At 39.7% G+C, this 22,501-nt stretch overlaps 1 protein-coding gene across 3 annotated transcripts in view; it reads left to right on the forward strand.

The window, feature by feature from the left end:
* SSH2 (slingshot protein phosphatase 2) overlaps positions 1–22,501 on the forward strand; it is a 246,358-nt gene that overhangs the window by 88,927 nt on the left and 134,930 nt on the right. For all 3 annotated transcript variants that reach the window (XM_070390313.1, XM_070390312.1, XM_070390315.1), the window contains one exon: positions 21,667–21,710. In XM_070390313.1, coding sequence (XP_070246414.1) covers positions 21,667–21,710 — 44 coding nt within the window. The remainder of the gene's footprint in view (positions 1–21,666; positions 21,711–22,501) is intronic.

Below are 22,501 nucleotides of genomic sequence, written 5' to 3' on the forward strand. Positions count from 1 at the left end.
GCCATCTAAAAACACTAATATCCACAGAATGAGATTATTAAACTATTTAGTGTACATAGTTACTGTTAGTTAAACATTAAGCTACAAGGCTAAAAGTAAGCAGCAGTGTTTCCTGGTTTTGTTGTTGTTGTTTAGTCACTAAGTCTTATCTGACTTTGTGACCTGTAGCCTTCCAGGCTTTTCTGTCCATGGGATTTTCCAGGCATGAATACTGGAGTGGGTAGTGATTTGCTTCTCCAGGGGATCTTCCCAGGGATCGAACGTGCATCTTCTGCATTGGCAGGCAAATTCTTTACCACCTAGCCACCAGCGAAGCCATTTCCTGGTTTACCCTACAGAAGCGAAATCTGCTTTTAGGGCTGTGACCTCTGACCAAATTATAGTTGCCTTGTTTCATATTATGTGGCAGGACAAAGTCTATAATGATAGGTATTTAAAACTCAGACGCTATGTAAACACTCTAGCCTTACCCATGACAATTTCTCTTCTGTGGCCAGGACAAGGATGGAATCTCTGTAACCAGGCCTTGCTATCTGAAAACAGAGAAACCAGACAGGCAGGAAGAAATGGTTTAAGGACAGATCGAACAGTCTGATTTGCAGCTGTGTGTGTGTGTAAATTATTACAGTCTTCAATATCTGTGCTGGACTCCCCAGCTTATGTGAGGGACAACGTATTCTCATGGGCAAAGCACAGTAGTGATCTATCATTTTCACCTGTTGATGCTTTAACTTTTCTACCTTTAAAATGGAAATAAAAGATTTTTCCTTCTCTTACCTCTCCTTGATGGTCCACATGGGAAAATGGTTCATAATATATTTGTCAGGAATCTTGGTTGAGAACAACAGAAACTGGCTTAAATAGAAAAATAAAGGTCATTTGTTGTTGAAAATAAAGGTTTGTTTGTTGTTTCATGTAGCAGCCAATCAGAGGGTACCATCCTTGCCCAGCCAGAGTTTGGCTTAAGAGTGAGCATGTGTAAAGTTCAGATGAGAAGACAGGGTGCAGGGTCTCGTCTGGAGAGGAGACCACGGGGACATTTTTCCACATACATAAGAGACACAGAGGAAGAGCTGTTTTCTTCAGCTGACTGTTGTTGATAAACTCTACTGTGATTTTGCAATCGTGTATTCAAAATGCAAAGTGCAGCATTCCTAATGTCCCTTTTAAAAATTTAAACTATTATTTATTTTAATATGTCACATGAAATGTCTTGAAGCCATGTCTGTTTGATTAAAGTAACTTCACCTCTCCACCAAGTCAGTTTATTTTTGTATAATGCATAGATTTTATTATTTATAATCTGTGTTTCATCTGTCTAGAAAACATTTTTTGTTTTAGTTTTCAGTGGAGTAGAACTAAAGTATTTAATTTTTTCACGATGATACCATGGCACTTTTTGAGTTTCCGAGGAAACCTGATAGAAATTGCCCTTTAGGGGAAGAGAGTGGGCTCACTGATGTCCCAAACTGTTTGCTTTCATAAGCAGAAATTTCAGCTCACCATTAGTACCAACACAATAGCATGATATGGTTGCAGTCATTTTGCAGATGTGATTAGGTAGTCAAGATTAGCCCATTTTATTGGTATGGTAAGTGTGGCCAATCTAGATCCCACTGTGATCATCAGGCAGAATTGGAGCCAGGTTGACTTTCCGAAAGCCAGGAGCTGTATATTGTGCATTAAATATGCTTTTATGGGAATGAGGATTGAAAGAAACCAGAACCAGTAGAGAGGGAGGTAAAAGAGTACCTGGCTCATATGAACTTTTTCTTCAGTGATTATATGACATCATTTTAACAAAAGCTTTTCATATATAGTAATATATACCACTTCAAATTTGCTTAATTTAATAAGATGGAGGAAGTGCAACACTTTTTTAAAAAGGTATTATATTAACTGGAGGATAATTACTTTACAATATTATGGTGGCCTCTGCCTTACAGCAACATGATGTATAGCCATAGGTATACCTGTGTCCTCTCCTTCCTGAATCCACCTCCCACCTCCCTCCCTACATCATCATACATCAAACTCCCACTGGCTGTCTGTATTACATATGATAATATATATGTTTTAATACTATTCTCTCAAATCATCCCATTCTCTCTTCTGCTACTGCTGCTAAGTCACTTCAGTCGTGTCTGACTCTGTGCGACCCCATAGACGGCAGCCCACTAGGCTCCTCTGTCCCTGGGATTCTCCAGGCAAGAACACTGGAGTGGGTTGCCATTTCCTTCTCCAATGCATGAAAGTGAAAAGTGAAAGTGAAGTCGCTCAGTCGTGCCTGACTCTTAGCAACCTCATGGACTGCAGCCTACCAGGCTCCTCCATCCATGGGATTTTCCAGGCAAGAGTACTGGAGTGGGGTGCCACTGTCTTCTCCTACTGTGTCCAAAAGTCTGTTCTTTAGGTCTGTGTCTCCTTTGCTACCTTACATGTAGATCATCAGTCCCATCTTTCTAGATTCCATATATATGCATTAATATACAATATTTGTCTTCTTCTTTCTAACTTACTTCACTCTGTATAATAGGTTGCAGGTTCATCCACCTCATTAGAACTGTCTCAAATGTGTTCCTTTTTATAGCTAACATTCCATTGTGTATATGTACCACAAGTTCCTTATCCATTCATCTGTCGATGGACATCTAGGTTGCTTCCAAATCCTAGCTATTGTAAATAGTGCTAGTGCAACACTCTGTGTTAACTGTCAGTCTCAGGGGACTTAGCTCTTGGGTCACATATCACTGGAGATGCTGCAGGGGTAGGTTAGTGACCAAGGAGGTAGCAGCATTTTTGAAGAGGGCCTTGGTGCTTCTGGTTCTGTGACTGTATTAAGTGTGTCCTTTGCGCTTAGCTACAGATTTGACCCAGCTTATTATTTAGGACTTGTTTCCAGTCTCTTATCACCATGAATTCTAAGGCTGATTAGGCATAATACATTTAGATATTCTCTTGGTTGTTATTGACTTGTTTGGCTGGTTGGTTTTTGTTTAAGTCCTTTTTTCTATATAGTGGATCACAATATTCCCCCTCCGTGGTTTTTCACTATTTTGTAGTCCAGTTTACTCATTTTTCTTTTCCTTACCTAGAAACATTTTTTTTTTCATGGTTTATTTGTCCTGATGACTCATTCGTTCAATAAATATTTATAGAGTATCTATTAGGTACTTTACTCTCAATAAATCAGAATAAGATATAATTATCTGTAATTATAATTCAAGGAAAAAGATAAATAGGAAAAGAAAGAACAAAAGGTCTCCTTTTGGAAAGGAGAGGTGAGATCCAGTTGAGAGGAATCAGAGACTTTAGGATTTTTTGTGATTTTTTTTCCTCCTTAAGAGGCAAGAACCATAATATGTTCTTGATGAAAGAAAGTCAAAGCATACTATGTTTTTTGACTGAGGCATTTCCCTGCGACATGGTGCTAAGAATAATTTGAAAAGGGTTGGAATTCTGAATGGACTCTTACAGATGCTTGTCGATGGTACAGGAGAAGAGAAAAATGAAAGTGTCAGAGTTCCCATTGCTGATGGTTCCCTGAGTAACAGAGGCAAAAACTGCTGCATAGTCCAAGGACCCCTGGGAAGAGAGAAGTGGCAAGGGGCTGAGTTTAATCTAATCTGAATTTCCTAAGAATTGAAATTTTTTTTTTGTCTTTCTTGCTAGTTTTCTTATCAGTGTTCAGTCGTTCAGTCGTTCAGTCATGCCGACTCTGTGGCCCCATGGACTCTAGCCTGCCAGGCTTCCCTGACATGAGATTCTCCAGGCAAGAAGACTAGGGTTGCCATTTTCCTTCTCGAGGGGATCTTCACAACCCAGGGATCCAGCCCTCATCTCTGATGTGATTTGTATTGACAGGCAGATTCTTTACCACTAGCGCCACCTGGGAAGCCGAGTTTTCTAATGAGTTTCCTTGTAATTTAAATCCTAAAGTCTACATTGATGACCTCTGGTTGAGGTAGTCTCCAGGGCAGCCTCATACAGAAAAATCAGGAGAGATGTTTTATTTCAGTTTGTATTATTCAGTAAACCAGTGAAGAGGAATGAGAGGAAGAATTGAGGAGTAACTTCTAGAAGGGAGTTAGGATTTTTTACATAATTGCTAGGACCTGGGGCAGCCTGTCAGTGTGGTGAAAACAGGTGCTACTATTTTATCTCCCAACTATTGGTAGTTGCAGTTTTACTTATGCTTATATGATTGATTGCTTCCTTTATCAAACTGAAAACAGCATGAAAACATTTTGTTTGCCATTTCAACTAATTTTAATAGGTTGAGAGGTTTTTTTAATCTACAGCACACTTTATAACTACTATTGATATTTTATTCCATAGTTTCAGTTGACTTTATTCAAGTTGTATGAAATAGCAGTGTGTACTGTTTCATTTTACCAACACTGAGTAGCCTTGGTTCTTCTTCACTTTCTGCCGTAAGGGTGGTGTCATCTGCATATCTGAGGTTATTGATATTTCTCCCGGCAACCTTGATTCCAGCTTGTGCTTCATCCAGCGTTTCTCATGATGTACTGTGCATATAAGTTAAATAAGCAGGGTGACAATATTCAGCCTTGACGTACTCCTTTTCCTATTTGGAACCAGTCTATTGTTCCATGTCCAGTTCTAACTGTTGCTTCCTGACCTGCAAATAGGTTTCTCAAGAGGCAGGTCAGGTGGTCTGGTATTCCCATCTTTTTCAGAATTTTCCACAGCTTGTTGTGATCCACACAGTCAAAGGCTTTGGCATAGTCAATAAAGCAGAAATAGTTTTTTTGGAACTCTCTTGCTTTTTCGATGATCCAGCGGATATTGGCAATTTGATCTCTAGTTCCTCTGCGTTTTCTAAAACCAGCTTGAACGTCTGGAATTTCACGGTTCACGTATTGCTGAAGCCTGGCTTGGAGAATTTTGAGCATTACTTTACTAGCTTGTGAGATGAATGCAATTGTGCAGTAGTTTGAGCATTCTTTGGCATTGCCTTTCTTTGGGATTGGGATGAAAACTGACCTTTCCCAGTACTGTGGCCACTGCTGAGTTTTCCAAATTTGCTGACATATTGAGTGCAGCACTTTCACAGCATCATCTTCCAGGATCTGAAATAGCTCAACTGGAATTCCATCACCTCCACTAGCTTTGTTCGTAGGGATGCTTCCTAAGGCCCACTTGACTTTACATTCCAGGATGTCCGGCTCTAGGTGAGTGTGAGTGATCACACCATTGTGATTATCTGGGTCGTGAAGCTCTTTTTTGTACAGTTCTTCTGTGTATTCTTGCCACATTCTTAATATCTTCTGCTTCTGTTAGGTCCATATCATTTCTGTCCTTTATTGAGCCCATCTTTGCATGAAATGTTCCCTTGGTAACTCTGATTTTCTTGAAGAGATCTCTAGTCTTTCCCATTCTATTATATTCCTCTGTTTTTTGCATTGATCGCTGAGGAAGGCTTTCTTATCTCTCCTTGCTATTCTTCAGAACTCTGCATTCAAATGGGTATATCTTTCCTTTGCTCCTTTGCCTTTCGCCTCTCTTCTTTTCACAGATATTTGTAAGGCTTCCTCAGACAGCCATTTTGCTTTTTTGCATTATTTCTTTTTCTTGGGGATGGTCTTGCTCCCTGTCTCCTGTACAATGTCACGAACCTCTGTCCATAGTTCCTCAGGCACTCTATCAGATCTAGTCCCTTAAATCTATTTCTCACTTACACTGTATAGTCATAAGGGATTTGATTTAGGTCATACCTGAATGGTCTAGTGGTTTTCCCCACTTTCTTCAATTTCAGTCTGAATTTGGCAATAAGGAGTTCATGATCTGAGCCACAGTCTTAAAGCTTAAAGCTCAACATTCAGAAAACTAAGATCATGGCATCTGGTCCCAGCACTTCATGGCAAATAGATGAGGAAACAGTGGCTGACTTTATTTTTCTGGGCTCCAAAATCACTGCAGATGGTGACTGCAGCCATGAAATTAAAAGATGCTTACTCCTTGAAAGGAAAGTTATGACCAACCTAGACGGTATATTAAAAAGCAGAGACATTACTTTGCCAACAAAGGTCTATCTAGTCAAGGCTATGGTTTTTCCGGTAGTCATGTATGGATGTGAGAGTTGGACTATAAAGAAAGCTGAGTGCCAAAGAATTGATGCTTTTGAACTGTGGTGTTGGAGAAGACTCTTGACAGTCCCCTGGACTGCAGGGAGATCCAGCCAGTCCATCCTAAAGGAGATCAGTCCTGAGTGTTCATTGGAAGGACTGATGCTGAAGCTGAAACTCCAATACTTTAGCCACCTGATGCGGAGAGCTGACTCATTTGAAAAAACCCTGATGCTGGGAAAGATTGAGTGCAGGAGGAGAAGGGGACGACAGAGGATGAGATGGCTGGATGACATCACTGACACAATGGACATGGGTTTGGGTGGACTCCGGGAGTTGGTGATGGACAGGGAGGCCTGGCGTGCTGCGGTTCATGGGTTGCAAAGAGTCAGACACGAGTAAGCAAGTGAACTGAACTGAGTGTGTTGGTTGTTTTCACGGGGTGTTCAAGGCATTGTTTATCGGGAGATTTATGGTTTTAGGAAATTAGGCAAGTAATAAATATTTCCGGTTGTTGCTCAGAGGTATTTACTGACCGGGATATTGTCTGTGAAATACCTTTTTATATTTATCTGTGCTTCCAGGCATTGCATTTTTATGGAATTGTTGGTGCCCTTTATTGGTTCTTTGAATATACACACATACAGCTATCTCCCTATGGGCCCATACTAGTTGCTCAAGAAGAAATATTTAACTAATGAAAATGAGGATAGATGCTTTCATAGTTATTTATTTTAGAATCTGTAAATAGGGGAGGGGGCTTCCTATCTGGTACTATGTACTCATCTTTTATTGTTTACCTTTTTTATCCCTTTTCTTCCCCAGTTCTATTCAGTTTGATCTAGATCCAAGAATACATTACTAATAGATGACACAGGATAATTAGCAAAATAATCTGTAGTCAGATTATTATAGGCTATCATTATAGGCTTTCTGTAGTTACTTGTCAGAGTCTAATGACCTTAAGCATCACTGATAAGGTGTATTCTGAACTTCCTAAGGATGGAGGAAGAAAAGAATTGCATTGAAAAGTTGGTTATAAGACAGTTTCTTCTGTCTTAGACTGTTAAATGGTGAGAAGGTGGCAGGGAGAAATGCATCAATATTTTCCCAGAATTTACAGCATGAATATTTTCTAAAGTTAATCTCAAAATATAAAAGTCAAAAGAAAACCAACAAGAGAACTTCTTGAAGTTTGTGCAAAATGGAAGGGAATGGTAGATAGGAAGAAGCCTTAGGGAAGTAAAAGTGAGGCTGAAGGAGAAAACAAGGAGAAATGTGGACATAATTAATGAAATATAATAGGTGGTTAAAAGAGGGAATATCTGAGAAGCTTCTGGGATGGGTTAGCTAGTCTGTAAGTTGACAACATATAATGCTAATTTTCAGCATATAGAGAAATTCAGACGACTGGGTGCTTCTCTCTCAATAGATTTGTCTCTGTCATAAGATTCTGCCTTTCTCTTAAACACTATTTTGTAGTCATGCAGTTTTAGTTATATTAGTGGGGGAGATGCTGTCTTGTTATATATTAGTTGGTGGGTTGTCAAAGTTAATAGTGACTGAGTGTAATTAAAATCTTTCTGCATTAAGTTACCACTTTTTTCTCTGTCATTTATTTCCATGAATAAACTAAAGCAAGGAGTGTTTGAACTGTGAAAGACCTAATAATTGGTTTCTTTATGATGTTCAGTGTGTTAGCCAAGCCCACTCGCTAGGCCTAAATTATATTAGGAATTAGATCATACTCTGGAGAGTTGGACTGTGAAGAAAGCTGAGCGCCGAAGAATAGATGCTTTTGAACTGATGCTTTCCAACTGGTGCTGGAGAAGACTCTTGAGAGTCCCTTGGGCTGCAAGGAGATCCAACCAGTCCATTCTAAAGGAGATCAGTCCTGGGTGTTCATTGAAAGGACTGATGCTAAAGCTGAAACTCCAATACTTGGCCACCTCATGCGAAGAGTTGACTCATTGGAAAAGACCCTAATGCTGGGAGGGATTAGGGGCAGGAGGAGAAGGGTTCGACAGAGGATGAGATGGCTGGATGGCATCACCGACTTGATGGACATGAGTTTGAGTGAACTCCGGGAGTTGGTGATGGACAGGGAGGCCTGGCGTGCTGCGATTCATGGGGTCGCGAAGAGTCGGACACGACTGAGCGACTGAACTGAACTGACTGGTTTATAACTTCATATTTTTTCCTTCATTTCAGTACCCATGTTTCATTTCAAGTAAGTTTGGAGGCTTTGGGTTTGTTTGTTTAAGTGCTGAATCAACTTTTTCTGAACTTTTGTTTTTCAGTCTTTTGTTTATGGAAGACAAATAAAGTTAAGCGGCATGCTTGTAGTCTTAAGGATTAGACCAAGTAGTCATAAGCATCTGACCTTCTCTTCATATTTTATTAACCTACCATACCTACTCCACCCCCGCCACCAATTAACTTCTGTCTTAATTTTCAATATTCAGCAGTCTTAACTTTAAACTTACATACAGCAGTCCTCTGCACTCAAATCTTTCCACCAGAAGTTTCTATTACAGCAGAGCAGAGTGGATATATAAAGTTTAAAGGAGCATAATACAAGGCTGGAATGTATTTGAATTCTTATGATTTACTTTAAATTGTGTGCACTTGTTTATGTATCTGTATCTCTGTTACTGTAAAAATAATACTTCTTATCAATTAAAATTGATGCTACTGAAATATGCCTCAGTCTAGAGGCATCAAGGAAAAGCTGCGGAGAAAGGGACATCTGAGCTACAGTCTGAAGGACAAGTAGAAGTAAGCAAGCAAAGAGGGGAATGTATTCCAGGCAGAGGGAAGATAGCAAAATTAAGAAATAATATGATCAAACCTGTCAATCCTAAAGGAAATCAACCCTAAATATTCATTGGAAGGACTGATGCTGAAGCTCCAACACTTCGGCTACCTGAATGCATAGAGCTGACTTGTTGGAAAAGACCTTGATGGTGGAAAGATTGAAGGCAAAAGGGGAACGGGCGGCAGAGGATGAGATGGTGGATAGTATCATCAACTCAATGGACATGAATTTTGAACAAACTCTGGGAGATAGTGGAGGACAGAGGAGCCTGGTGGGCCACAGTCCGTGGGGTCACAAAGAATTAGACACAACTTAGCAGTTGAACACAACAACGAGAGATAAGGTGGCCTAGCTTATTGGAAATACTAATTTTAGAATAGCAAATTTCATCTGCAGTTGAAGTACATAATCTCTGACACTAAATGTTGTCATTTTCCCAGGGGAAAGAAAGTGCTTGTGATGCGAGCATTGGTCAGGAGTAGAGGAAAACTACTTCCAGCTAATGGCAAAAAGTCAACCTACTAAGCAGAATTGTCCTTGCACCTTTAATCGTGACATTTTGTAAGAGAGCAAAACAGGAAAAGTGCTTATAGTACTTTGCAGATCTATCTTAGCATCTAAATGTGTGATGGAATTCGTCGTTCTTTTGTTTAGATATTAACATTGATGCTGTGTTCTAGTTAGTGAGACCTAAGGATTCCTCCCAACGCCCCCATATGACAGCTTCTCAGCCTGCCAAGACAAATGCACATGTAAGAGCCTCTGGTGACGTCACCTTACTCTTACTTTGTTGTTGTTCAGTCGCTCAGTCACATCCGACTCTGTGACCCCATGCGCTGCAGCACACCAGGCATCCCTGTGCTTTACCATCTCCTGGAGGTTGCTCAAATACGTGTCCATTGAGTCGGTGATGCCGTCCAACCATCTCATCCTGTGTTGTCCCCTTCGCCTCCTGCCTTCTATCTTTCACAGCATCAGGGTCTTTTCCAGTGAGTTTGCTCTTCACATCAGGTGGCCAAGTATTGGAGCTTCAGCATCAGCCCTTCCAATGAATATTCAGGACTGATTTCCTTTAGGACTAACTGGTTTGATCTCCTTGCTGTCCAAGGGACTCTCAAGAGTCTTCTCCAACACCACAGTTCAAAAGCATCAATTCTTCAGCATCAGCATTCAGCTTTCTTTGTGGTCCAACTCTCACATCTGTACATGACTACTGGAAAAACCAAAGCTTTGACTATATGAACTGTTGTTGGCAAAGTAATGTCTCTGCTTTTTAATATGCTATCTAGGTTTGTCATAGCTTTTCTTCCAAGGAGCAAGCATCTTTTAATTTCATGACTGCAGTCATCTTCCACAGTGATTTTGGAGCCCAAGGAAATGAAGTCTGTCACTGTTTCCACTGTTTCCCCATCTATTTGCCATGAAGTGACGGGACCAGATGTCATGATCTTAGTTTTTTGAATGTTGAGTTTTAAATCAGCTTTTTCACTTTGCTCTTTCACCTTCATCAAGAGGCTCTTTAGTTCCTCTTCGCTTTCTGCCGTAAGGGTGGTATCATCTGCCTATCTGATGTTAGTGATATGTCTCCCAGTAATCTTGATTCCAGCTTGTGCTTCATCCAGCCAGGCATTTCACATGATGTACTCTACATATAAGTTAAATAAGCAGAGTGACAATATACAGCCTTGACATACTCCTTTCCCAAGTTTGAACCAGTCTGTTGTTCCATGTCGAGTTCTTCATGTTGCTTCTTGACCTGTATACAGGGGATATAAGTCCTTAGGACCAAGCACCTCCCCAGTTGACCAAAATGAGTACCTAGATTGAAATCATGGTCCAGATAGTATACACATTATCATGCTATGTCATGAGTAGTGTTTACAGTGTTCCTGAGATGGGTGGGGAGGATTGAGGTAAATTAGCCAGTGATGAGCGCTACTCTTGGCATTCCAGGTATGCTTGTCACGTATAAGCACATGTGCCTGTCAGCCAAGCCAGATTCCCAAAGTATAACTTTTCCACCTGTCCACTTTGCAATTAAGACACATTTTATACCACTTAAGCTATTCTGTGAAAGATTTATCAGCTGACTAAAGGCTTTTTCCAAGGTTGAAGGCACTGGAAGTGGTCTTTAAGCAGCAATGGTGTTCACTCTTAATGTTTTCTGTGGATGCCAGTTCTCCAGTTCAACCACAGTATAGGGTTTGACTTGTCTGCCCTCTAGTGGAGATATGGTTAAATTAACCAGTGTATCCTGGCTTTAGGAAAAATACCTAATTTTTCTCAATTGGCTTTCCAAATTTTAGTCTCTTTTTTCTTTTTCTTTTTTTAGCCTCTGTTCCCTTAAAGAATTTTTAATTACCACCAAAGCAGCATATTTATAATTTTTTCCACTTTCTAAGATTCTGATAAATCCCCTCCCTGGCTTTCTCCTAGGATCAGGTCTAGACTGCTGCTCTCTGCTCTTTGCAGCTTACCTCAAGGCAAGCCCTGGGTTTCAACTCAGCTGGTCAGCTGACCAGCGGCCCAGTGTGTCAAACATACTCCCCCTGTTCGTTCCTTTTGTCCCTGTCTCAAATGCTCTGTCAGCCTCTGTGCCTCTTCAGACATTGCTCTTCCCTCAAGATTGGACTCAGAGCTCACTTGTTCCTGTGAACCCTGGACCCTGGTGATACACACTTTCTAAACTCCAGTGATGTGTATTTCCTGTGCCATACATTTACACTGTACCTGTTGTAGCATTGTTTCCAGTATAACAGCCTTATTGCTTCAGGCAGATCAACTCCAGCATAGTGTTATCTCATATTTCTTTGTATCTCTGATGGACTCTAGCAGCTCTGAATGAATTAGTTTATTATTTATTGTTATGCAGGAGACCCCGGTTCTATTCCTGAGTCGGGAAGATCCGCTGGAGAAGGGATAGGCTACCCACTCCAGTATTCTTGGGCTTCCATTGTGGCTCAGCTGGTAGAGAATCCGCCTGCAATGCAGGAGACCTGGGTTTGATCCCTGGGTTGGGAAGATCCCCTGGAGAAGGGAAAGGCTACCCACTCTAGTATTCTGGCCTGGAGAATTCCAGGGACTGAATTCCATAGTCCATGGGGTTGCAAAGAGTCGGACACGACTGACCAACTTTCATTACTACTACATTCAAAGATACTGAGTAACGTGACTCTATCTTTTCCCCTGTTGATGGCTTAGAATGATGTCTAGATTTAAATATAAATATTAACAAAATAGCAATGTATTTCCCCCTAATCAAAACTGACAGCAGTACATCAGTTTTAAATATTCTATTTTCTTTTTGGTCAGAACCATTAACAGTATTTATCAACTCCTTATTTTGGAAATGATTAAAAATTTGAAAACAATCATGCTTGCTTAGTTTAGTAATGTTTGATAAGTGGTGTTGTTTCATTACTCTTCTGCTTTTGTTCTTTGACCTTATTTCTGAATAATGTTTCAACTGAATAACTTTGCTTGATCATAGTTTAATTCTTTATGTCCATAAATAATTTAAAGGTTTAACATAAAAAGACTCTTCATAAGTGGATTTTATTTCACTTCCCTGGGTGTTATCAATGCCTTTTATTGTTTAAATTCCTTGTGGAGGAATGGTAACAGATGACTAGTAATAAGAGCAGAAGGCAAGCCAGCAATTGGGGTATAGCTAGCAGCACACACAAACAATAGAACAATAGAGGCACTGCCTCCAAGGTGAAGCCAAGATCAGAGTCAAGAATTTTAAACCAAAGTTTAGACGCAGAGGAGATGTTGAAGTAGTATTCAGAATATTTAACAACTAGTATGGCATAGCTATCAACCAATCAGAATAGGCAGGAGTCAGACCCGGAGGTCCTCCACATTGCCTGGCACTAATCTGATTGTTGAAAAGCTATGACAAACCTAAACAGCAAATTAAAAAGCAAAGACATTGCTTTGCCAACAAAGGTCTGTATAGTCAAAGCTGTGGTTTTTCCAGTAGTCATGTATGGATGTGAGAGTTGGACCATGAGAATTGGACCATAAAGAAAGCTGAGCACTGAAGAATTGATGCTTTTGAACTGTGGTGTTGGAGAAGACTCTTGAGAGTCCCTTGGACCGCAAGGAAATCAAACCAGTCAATCCTAAAGGAAATCAGTTCTGAATATTCACTGGAAGGGCTGATGCTGAAGCTGAAGCTCCAATACTTTGGCCACCTGATGCAAAGAACTGACTCATTAGAAAAGACCCTGATGCTGGAAAAGATAGAAGGCAGGAGGAGAAGGGGATGACAGAGGATGAGATAGTTCAATGGCATCCCTGTCTCAATGGACAAGTTTGAGCAAGCTCCGGGAGTTGGTGATGGACAGGGAAGCCTGGCGTGCTGCAGTGCATGGGGTTGCAAAGAGTCAGACACGACTGAGCGACTGAACTGAACTGAATCTGATTGTTGCTGGATCATGAAACAATCCGAGGGGCTCTAGGCAGCCACTGTTTACCATTCAGTATTTCAGTGTGAGCAATTAGTACAGTTGTACCACTATGTCCTGGCTGAACATAAGAGCATATGTCCATCTTGAGACCTCATGCTACAGTGAAGGAAATGGACCAAATATGAGGTCTTCAAAGAGTAGGAAGTGAAATTTCACTTTAATAGTAGGAAGCAGAATCTGGACAGGGAGATAAAGACAAGGTGTAAGACCCCCTATTGGTGTACGTGGCATATTCCTGTCATGCAAGAGGAGCAGTTTGTTCTGATAGAAGGTTTATTTGTCCTTCCCAGACAGAATCGTGACTCTGCTGCTTACTCTTAGGTTACTTTGAGCAAATTATCTCACTTCCATGAGGCAGTTTCTTCAGCTGAAAAGTAAGTGTTAATCATGCCTGTGCTGCATTTATCCTAGGTTGCTTCAAATGAGATAATAGTCATGAAAAGACTTTAAATTATGGAGCAGCACAGAGGCAGAGTCTTATCTTATGATGGATGCTGCTTGCTCTCTACCCCATGTTTAAGCACTCTTCTTGGATTGACAAACCAAGGATATGACCAGTAATTTAATGGTGATGAGGCACATGATACACTGAGTTAACCTAAGGTGGAGGCCTAATTTTGCCACTTACAGGTTACCATACCTTGAGCAATAGTTATTATTTCATCTAGTATTCTCTGAGCATCTTCTGTGTGACTGCCACTCTGCAAACATAGTTCTGCCCTTACAGAGCTTACAGTCTAGGACAGATCTATGGCTTAGATCTTTCGGGAGAGGTGAGTTCCCGTCATTGCTGGTCTCCCTGGCACCTGGCATGGCACAGTTAACCTGAAGAGAGTAGAAGCTTTGTTTACCCTGAACTTTTGATATTTTTCCAAACCTTTAAGACAAATGTTTTTAATCTAAACTGCTTGTCAGTTATCAAGAGCTTTGAAAATGTGCAGATCCTAGGGCCCCACACCTCATGGTGGGCTGGTACATGTTCAAAAACATGTTTTCCGGGTACGGGCTGCTTTGTAGCATTTGCTGATATTCCTAGTAAAAGTCTCACCATAGCCAATTTCAGGCTACCAGTGTGAGTCTCATAAGATCCCTAAAAATCTTAACAATTGGCTCCAGCACACCACTGGCTTCACCTCAGGGCTAAAGAATAAAAGTCTATAGGCGTGAGGCCTGGAGATTTGTGTTGTTGAAAAAGTTCTGAATGGAGCCAGAGTTAAGGACCAGTGACCTGTGAAGTTTCCATATTGCATGCTTGTCAAATGTGACAGGTTCAGAACATGATAAGACTTGTTGCTTTTTCAAACCAAGTAGCCTCAAGGAGTCGGATCTCTGTGACAGAAAAAACAGTCTAGCTACTCTGAAATTATGGCAAGTGGGGGGTGCAGGTGGGGTTAAGTTGCCTGTATTAAATAAAAAATTTAAGTAGAATAAGGATTATAAACAAAAGGCATCCAGTAACAGCTCCACACCCAGAGCTCGGGTTTTCTAGTGGGCAGTGAGTGACTGTACTGTGATACCTCTTTAACTAGCTGTTGACCAAAGACTTGGTGTTCTTCAGAAGCAAAGTTATATCAGCCAAATTCTAATCAGCTGGCTTTCTTATCACTGAGGAAGTACCTCATTAACCATTCCAACTGTGATTCATATGTATTTGTATTTGAAAGGAATTCAAAGGAAATACTTGAGAAATAGTAGGTGTCTCACAGAGGTTTTCTATTGCTTGAAATCATGTGCAATAAGGTAATTTACAGCTTCTTAAAACCTGTCATAATGACAGCATAGTGTGGTTTTGATTTCAGAAATAAGGATTGCACTGTATTCTGGCTTCCTTATTTTTACTTTGATGTGTCTTACATCTTCCTGAAATATGACTAATTTGAATCTCTGTTTTGGATCTTAATCCCAGCAAGTATCACGCATCTCAATTTAAACAACTTTAAAACAAAGTCATATTATATTGGGACTGCTGATTTGATGAGGTTTGAGCTTCTTACGATGGCACCCCACTCCAGTACTCTTGCCTGGAAAATCCCATGGATGGAGGAGCCTGGTAGGCTGCAGTCCATGGGGTTGCGAAGGGTCGGACACGACTGAGCTACTTCACTTTCACTTTTCACTTTCATGCATTGGAGAAGGAAATGGCAACCCACTGCAGTGTTCTTGCCTGGAGAATCCCAGGGACAGGGAGCCTGGTGGGCTGCCATCTATGGGGTCGCACAGAGTCGGAAACAACTGAAGCGACTTAGCAGCAGCAGCAGCAGCAGAGCTTCTTACAAACCAGCTTCTCAGATGTAAGTGCCCAGGTTATTCATTCTGGTCCTGGACAGTAATGTGTGTGTGTGTGTGTGTGTGTGAATGGCCACACTTTCAGGTCCTTTCTTATCTTCAGAGAGGACACTTCGTTATAGACACCAGACTATAAAATTGTCCATTTGGCCTTCCATGCATCTTGTACTGAATAAGAATCATCTTCTTTATTCTCTTTTCTCCTGGATATTTCTGTGGCCCTAGTCTATAGAAGTTCTACTTCATTAACTCTTTAACTGCCTTTTTCCTGTCCTGTTCATTTTGCCTACATACTTACTCGCTAGTCATCGGTATTGAGAGGGTGGATTAAAGATGACTATGAAGTCTTTGCTCTTTCCCCCACTGAAAGATAGTCTAATTCCCCTCCTCTTGAATCTGGGCTAGACCTCTTTAATACACCAGCAGAGTATGGCAGAAGTGACACTGTGCCAATTCTGTGCCTAGCCTCTTGGAGTTCTAAGCCCCCATGCGAATAGACCAACCCTGAGGCCACCATTCCATTCTGAAGGAGATCGGCCCTGGGATTTCTTTGGAAGGAATGATGCTAAAGCTGAAACTCCAGTACTTTGGCCACCTCATGCGAAGAGTTGACTCACTGGAAAAGACTCTGATGCTGGGAGGGATTGGGGGCAGGAGGAGAAGGGGACGACAGAGGATGAGATGGCTGGATGGCATCACTGACTCGATGGACGTGAGTCTGAGTGAACTCTGGGAGTTGGTGATGGACAGGGAGGCCTGGCGAGCTGTGATTCATGGGGTCGCAAAGAGTCGGACACGACTGAGCGACTAAACTGAACTGAACTGAGGCCCTAGTGGACTTTGAGAAGACCCAATCCATAGGCGTCCTAGTTGACTGTCCAGTTGAGCCCAGCTTAAGTCCTCCAGGCTAAGATGTCAGGCATATGCATGAAACTGCTTGGACTCTTACTTGGCCCATCTTCCAGTTAAATACTACCAGAGTAGCACTGAGTGACCTTTAGCAGTACTATGTGGAACAGAAGAATCACCTAGCTAAATACTGCTTGAAGTTCTGACCCATGAAATATAATAAATTAGTGGTTTGTTAGAAAGCATTAGATAACCCAAACATGATTGCATCCCCATCTTCTTTCTCTCTTGTTTCTTAGAGAGAATCTAAGCCTTCTCTTACCAGTAGCCAAGTGGCAATATGGTGCCCTTTTTTCTCCTCAAGCCTGTATCCTTCACATTGGCTTCTTTCAAAAGCCAGAAGCAGAATTTTCCTGATTTAAAAGCTCACGTCTACTCTTAGAAAGACTACTAGATTATTTTTTCCTGTCTGACAGATACCCTCTGTTTTTTCCCAGGGACAGAAATGACTGATGGTTAATCTGAAGTCCAGTTAATGAATAATCCACAACCACTTTTTGTGACCCTAGGACTGTTATCTTAATATTCTACCCTTACGGACTCGTAACATAAGTATTACCTGATAGCCTTGACCTCCAGTACCCATCCTTTTGTTCCTGGAATTCACAGCTGCTCACCATTCCCTACACGTCCAGACTCTTACTCCTCTTTCTGTTCCTTTTGCCAGCTCTTCTGCCTGAAATACTCTTCCTCCTATTTTCCATCTAACACAAACCCACTAATTCAAGCCTAGCCTGAAAATTAACTTCTGTGAAGCATATCCAAGCCCCACAGTTAGTCATTTCCTCCTTTGTTGTTTCTAGAGCACTTTGTATATCCTCTGCTGTAAGCCAAATGACATATAATTTTTGGCTTATGGAACTGTCTCCCCTACTACAATATGAACTATCCAAGGATAAGGGCGATTCTGCTTACTTTTAATTCCTGGTGCCTAGTACCTAACACATCATAGGTGGTCAATTAATGTGGAATGAGTGAATGAATACATAAATGAGAGCAAGTGAATGATTCTCTCCGCTTAACCAAAGGAAAAGCCTAAGGTATTACTTCCAGATCTTCATCACAGACTAACTCCTGAGCAACAAAAACTGTTCTGTTAACCAGCTAAGGGTAAAACATAGCTGGCATAGTCCTTACTAGCTAAGAATGCACAGCCAATTAGCTCCGCGTTTGCATGGTTTTAGTTCACAGCTCCAATCATGCATTCATTCACCTCTTTATCGAGTTCCATGTGCACATAGGGCATTGTGCTAAACACAAGGTGAGATGCGAAGGGAAAATAAGGCACATTACAGTTTGATAATGGAGTAAAACAAGAGCCCAGCGGTAACCCACAGACAGATCTCAGTAGTGCCATAGAACTCAGGCACAGCAACTGTCAGGTTTGGAGGGAGGCAGACAGCCTCTCAGTAGGATGATAACAGAAGCATCATGAACTACTGACTTTTAAAGCCAGCTTTTAAGGTTGCAGAAAGATCTAGGAGGGTGGGGAAGGGCCTTCCACGATGATGAAACAACATGGACCTTTGAAAAATGATGAATGAATCCACTTGGATTGGAGTGTAAAGAATTTTGGTAGGAAAGTGTGAAGAACTTTGGACCATCAGATTGGGAAATTATTGCTAAACACCTACCTAGCCTGGTGTTTTTCAAGGCTAGCAGCACTTCCAGCCTATCTCTCAACAAATATGACTTAGATGCTTATGTTCTTTTTCAAACATCTTTTACTTAAGTGACCTACTTTTGTGTTCAGGTATTAAGAAGATTAATAAGAATGTATTAACTTATCAATTCATACTTAATGGTTCCTGAATACCCTAAAATTATGTATTATATTTTAATTGAAATATAGTTTATATACAGCATTATATTAAAGTGTACCACATAGTGATTCAATATTTTTATAGATTACACTTAATTTACAGTTATTACAAGGCTATATTTCCCAGTGCTGTCCAATATATCCTTTTTATTCATTATGCTCAGTGCTTTGTATCTCTTAATCCCGTGCATCTACCTTGCCCACTCTGTTCCCTCTCTCCACTGGTAACCACCAGTTTGTTTTCTATGAGTCTGTTTCTGTTCTGTTCTAAGAGTTCATTTATTTTATTTTTTTAGGTTCCACATGTAGATGATAACATGGAGTATTTGGCTTTCTCTAACTTATTTCACTGAGCATAATACCCTCCAGGTCCATCCATGCTGTTGCAAATGGCAGAATTTCATTCTTTTTTATGGCTGAGCATGGACAGAGGAGCCTGGCGGGTTACAGTCCATGGGGTCACAAAGAGTCAGACACAATTTAGCAAGTAAACAACAGGAACAGTATTCCATTTATTCCATTATATATATGTATGTATACACACACACACACACGGCACATCTTTATCCATTCATCTGTTGATGGAAACTTAGGTTGAGTCCATATCTTGGCTATTATAAATAATGCTGCTGTGGACATTGGGGTGCATGTATCTTTTTGAATTAATGTTTTATGAATATCCTAAAATTAAATGCATATTCAGAATCTCACACCGTATTGTTTATAGGTCAATTTTTTCTTTAGAACATCAGGAAGAAATTGTACTCTTTAAGTAAAAACTACTTAACAATAGTACTCTGGAATATTTTTTAAAAAGTCAACAAACTTGTGTTTAATCATTTTAATTATTTCGTTCTCCTTACCCATCAAAAATGATTCTATCTACTTAGAAGAACTGATAGTTATATCTACACTTTTATCCTGGTGTTTTCTAATGTTCTGAGCACACTATTTGCATTTTTTTCTTTTCTTTTTTTTTACCAACAATATGTCAAGTTATTTGACAAGATAGTTGGTTTTATATGGTCTAGTGTACACACTTGTTACAACAGAATGGTAAGCATTCTCCCTTTAGCTACCATTTAACTGCCACCATTCAAGGTAACTGTGTTACCTGATCATTAATCTTGCTGAATAAGCAGTGTTGAATCTTTGTATTTTTAGCAGTGAATTCCATTGAAATAAGCATAATTGAACACTTTCTTCATTTTTTAAAAAAAATTCCATTTTACCTTGCCTTGACATACTGAGTTTTTTGTTTTTTGTTTTTTTTCCTAAGCCTCTTTTTCCAAGTAAGATGAAAGGGAAGCAAATAATTCATTGGCCTGACTATTGTAAAATTATCTAAAAAAGAAAAAAAAAGTCATTTGGGGATCTTGTGTTAGAAACACTGTTCTGGCTTACTTTTTTTCTGTGAAAAAGGAATTTTCCATGCCTTTGACACTATTTTAAAGTGTAGACGTCATAGAAGAAAGATGACAAAAGGATATTGTTTTATTATAATCCTTGAGAAAAGTTAGACTTTCTTCTGCAGTTCCCTTCCCACCCCCTGTCCTGGGGTTGAGGTACCAAAGGCAGATTTTTAGTTTAGAGGCAGCTATTTATAGCAGAAATATAGGCCTGAGTTCAAATTGTGACTCCCATCATTTATTGGCTTTGTGACATTTAGCAAGCCCCATGGCATTGTGGTGCACATTAAATAAAATAATATATAAATTATCTGGCCTGTAGTGGTATTAAATAAATGTTAGTTCACCTCTGTAGATGTAACTGGTTTTGGCTCTTTGCACCCTCCAAGGAAGCATAGTTCCCTTAGGCTCCAAAATCTAACATTTGTATTTTCTTATGAGTCTTTTCATTTTCATTCACGCAGACTTTCCAGGTTCTGACTATTGACTCTAGAGACGATTGGTTCTTTTAAACACTGTTCTTCACTTCCCGAAAGGCATCCTTCTAAACCTAAAACTTCCCCTGGAGGCAGAGTGTAATATACCATGACCCTCTTCCTGTCCTCCCTCTGAGGGTACCATCTTTGCTGTCTCCTGCTGTTTGTGCAAGATAAGGGCATACCTGAAATCAATCATGAAAATAAAAGGAGAATAAAAGCTATAGAGCTGGCCATTTCTGCCCAGGAATGGAGGCAGTATGATGTAGAGGTAATGGGGTGGTTCCATAAACTGAAAATGTGGGTGACTTACCAGAAGACAATACTCATATTGTTTGAGTTATTTTTCTCCTATTTTTATGTTTGCCAAATAGGGCAAAAGTGACCAGAGTGCAAATATAAAATGTCAGAGAGGAAATTTAAAGACAAAGTTAGCACCTCAATATCATTCTCTCATCTTTTCTCACGCTTTTCCTTCATGTTGCTATTCTTGTCTCCATGAAGATCTATATAATATCTTAACATATAATAATTCCTAACTTAGGTCAGGGTGAATGATATCCTTTTTCAGTTGTTGGGAGGCAGTATTTTATCAGTTTTAATTTTAGCTTAGTACATGAGTTTCCTTGAGCAACTTCTTTCCTTTTTGTGAATTTCAGTTTCTATAAGATATTCATATTTCATTGAGCCTAAATTGCTGTAAGTATGATACCTCAATTATTTGATGTGCCACTATAAAAAATAAATATTGCAATTAAACAATGATTCAATGCTTTTTAGTTGCATTGATTGTAGATTTATGTGTATGTGTCAGACTTGGTGAAAACTAGGGTATGATCAACCTTCTCAGTTTATAAGGAATAAGTTGGACAATGTACTTAAAAGTATTGAGCAAGGCACCTAGAATGTTATAAATATTCAGTAAGTAATAGTTCATTAAGGTAATGGTCATGTGATCAAGAGAACTTTTCAAAATGGTGTTCATTATTTAGGTGGTTCTTTGGGGATCAGAATCGTTAATAGGTCACCTTGATGGTATTTGTTGGTGAAAGAATGCCCACTCATTTTAATTGAAAGTAACCGTAACACAACATCTCAATTTATTTTTAAGAGGTATTCTTTTCATTATGAATACTTTGTTATTAAAAAATTCGTAGGCTATTGTTAAAGTTTCCTCTAGGAATGCATTCTGTTGATATATATTATATCAACCCAGTGGGTTGGTTGTAGTCACTTTTTATGGAGAGAAATTAGTTTAAGTACACACCATCAATGAGATACTCCCTACATGTAAAGCTTAATAAAATTGCATTCATTGTTGGTATTATGATATGAGACCTCAGATTTTAAGTAATTTTTTTCTCATTTTCCTCTCTCTACAGGAGGCAGACAGTGGGGAGGAGGAATGCCGATCACAGCCCAGGAGGTATGTTTGTTCATTACATCCTATAGCATTTCTATAGTGTTTTTTCTCTAATTCTTTCTCAGTCTTGTCAGATGAGTTTGTCCTGGTTTTCCAAGGTGCTTAGTTGATGTCTCAAAATGGAATTGCTTTAATAATCCCGTTACTGACTCAGATTTTAAGTAGTGGACTGCATTATGTTGTACACGTGAAACTAATATAATTATTGTGTGGCAAGTATACCTCAATATATAAATTAACTAGTTAACTTAATTAAATAGTAGATTTCTCTTTTTTATTTTTTTTAACCAGAAAGACCAATATTGGCCTAGCTTTGACCCAATTACCTATCTTAGGTAATAAAAAAGGAAATTTTCCTTACCTAACTAAAGAACATTTCAGCCTTCAGTTTTGTCCTTATGTTTGTCATTCATTTTGACAGGTTTTGGTGTTTTTTTACAGATTGGTTAATACAAAGGATATACTAATTAGCTAGTGTGTGTGCTCAATTGGTTCAGTCGTGTCTGACTCTTTGCAACCCTGTGGACTATAGCCCGCCAGGTTCCTCTGTCCAGGGAATTCTCTAGGCAGGTAGAGTGGGTTGCCATGCCCTCTTCAGCTAAGTAACTTACCCTGTCTTTTAAAATACAGTGAAACTTTTTTCCTTCCTCTCATGGAATAGTGGGCATCTTATAAGGATACCAGTACTTGCTGTCATTAAAAGAAAAGAATTATGAGAGATATCTAGGATGTATATAATAACGTTTCTCTTATCTTCTTTAAAATGCTTTTTATGGTTATATTAAAGATTTAAT

Source organism: Bos mutus, chromosome 19 (assembly GCF_027580195.1).
Source record: "Bos mutus isolate GX-2022 chromosome 19, NWIPB_WYAK_1.1, whole genome shotgun sequence".
In the NCBI taxonomy this organism is placed as follows: Eukaryota; Metazoa; Chordata; class Mammalia; order Artiodactyla; family Bovidae; genus Bos; species Bos mutus.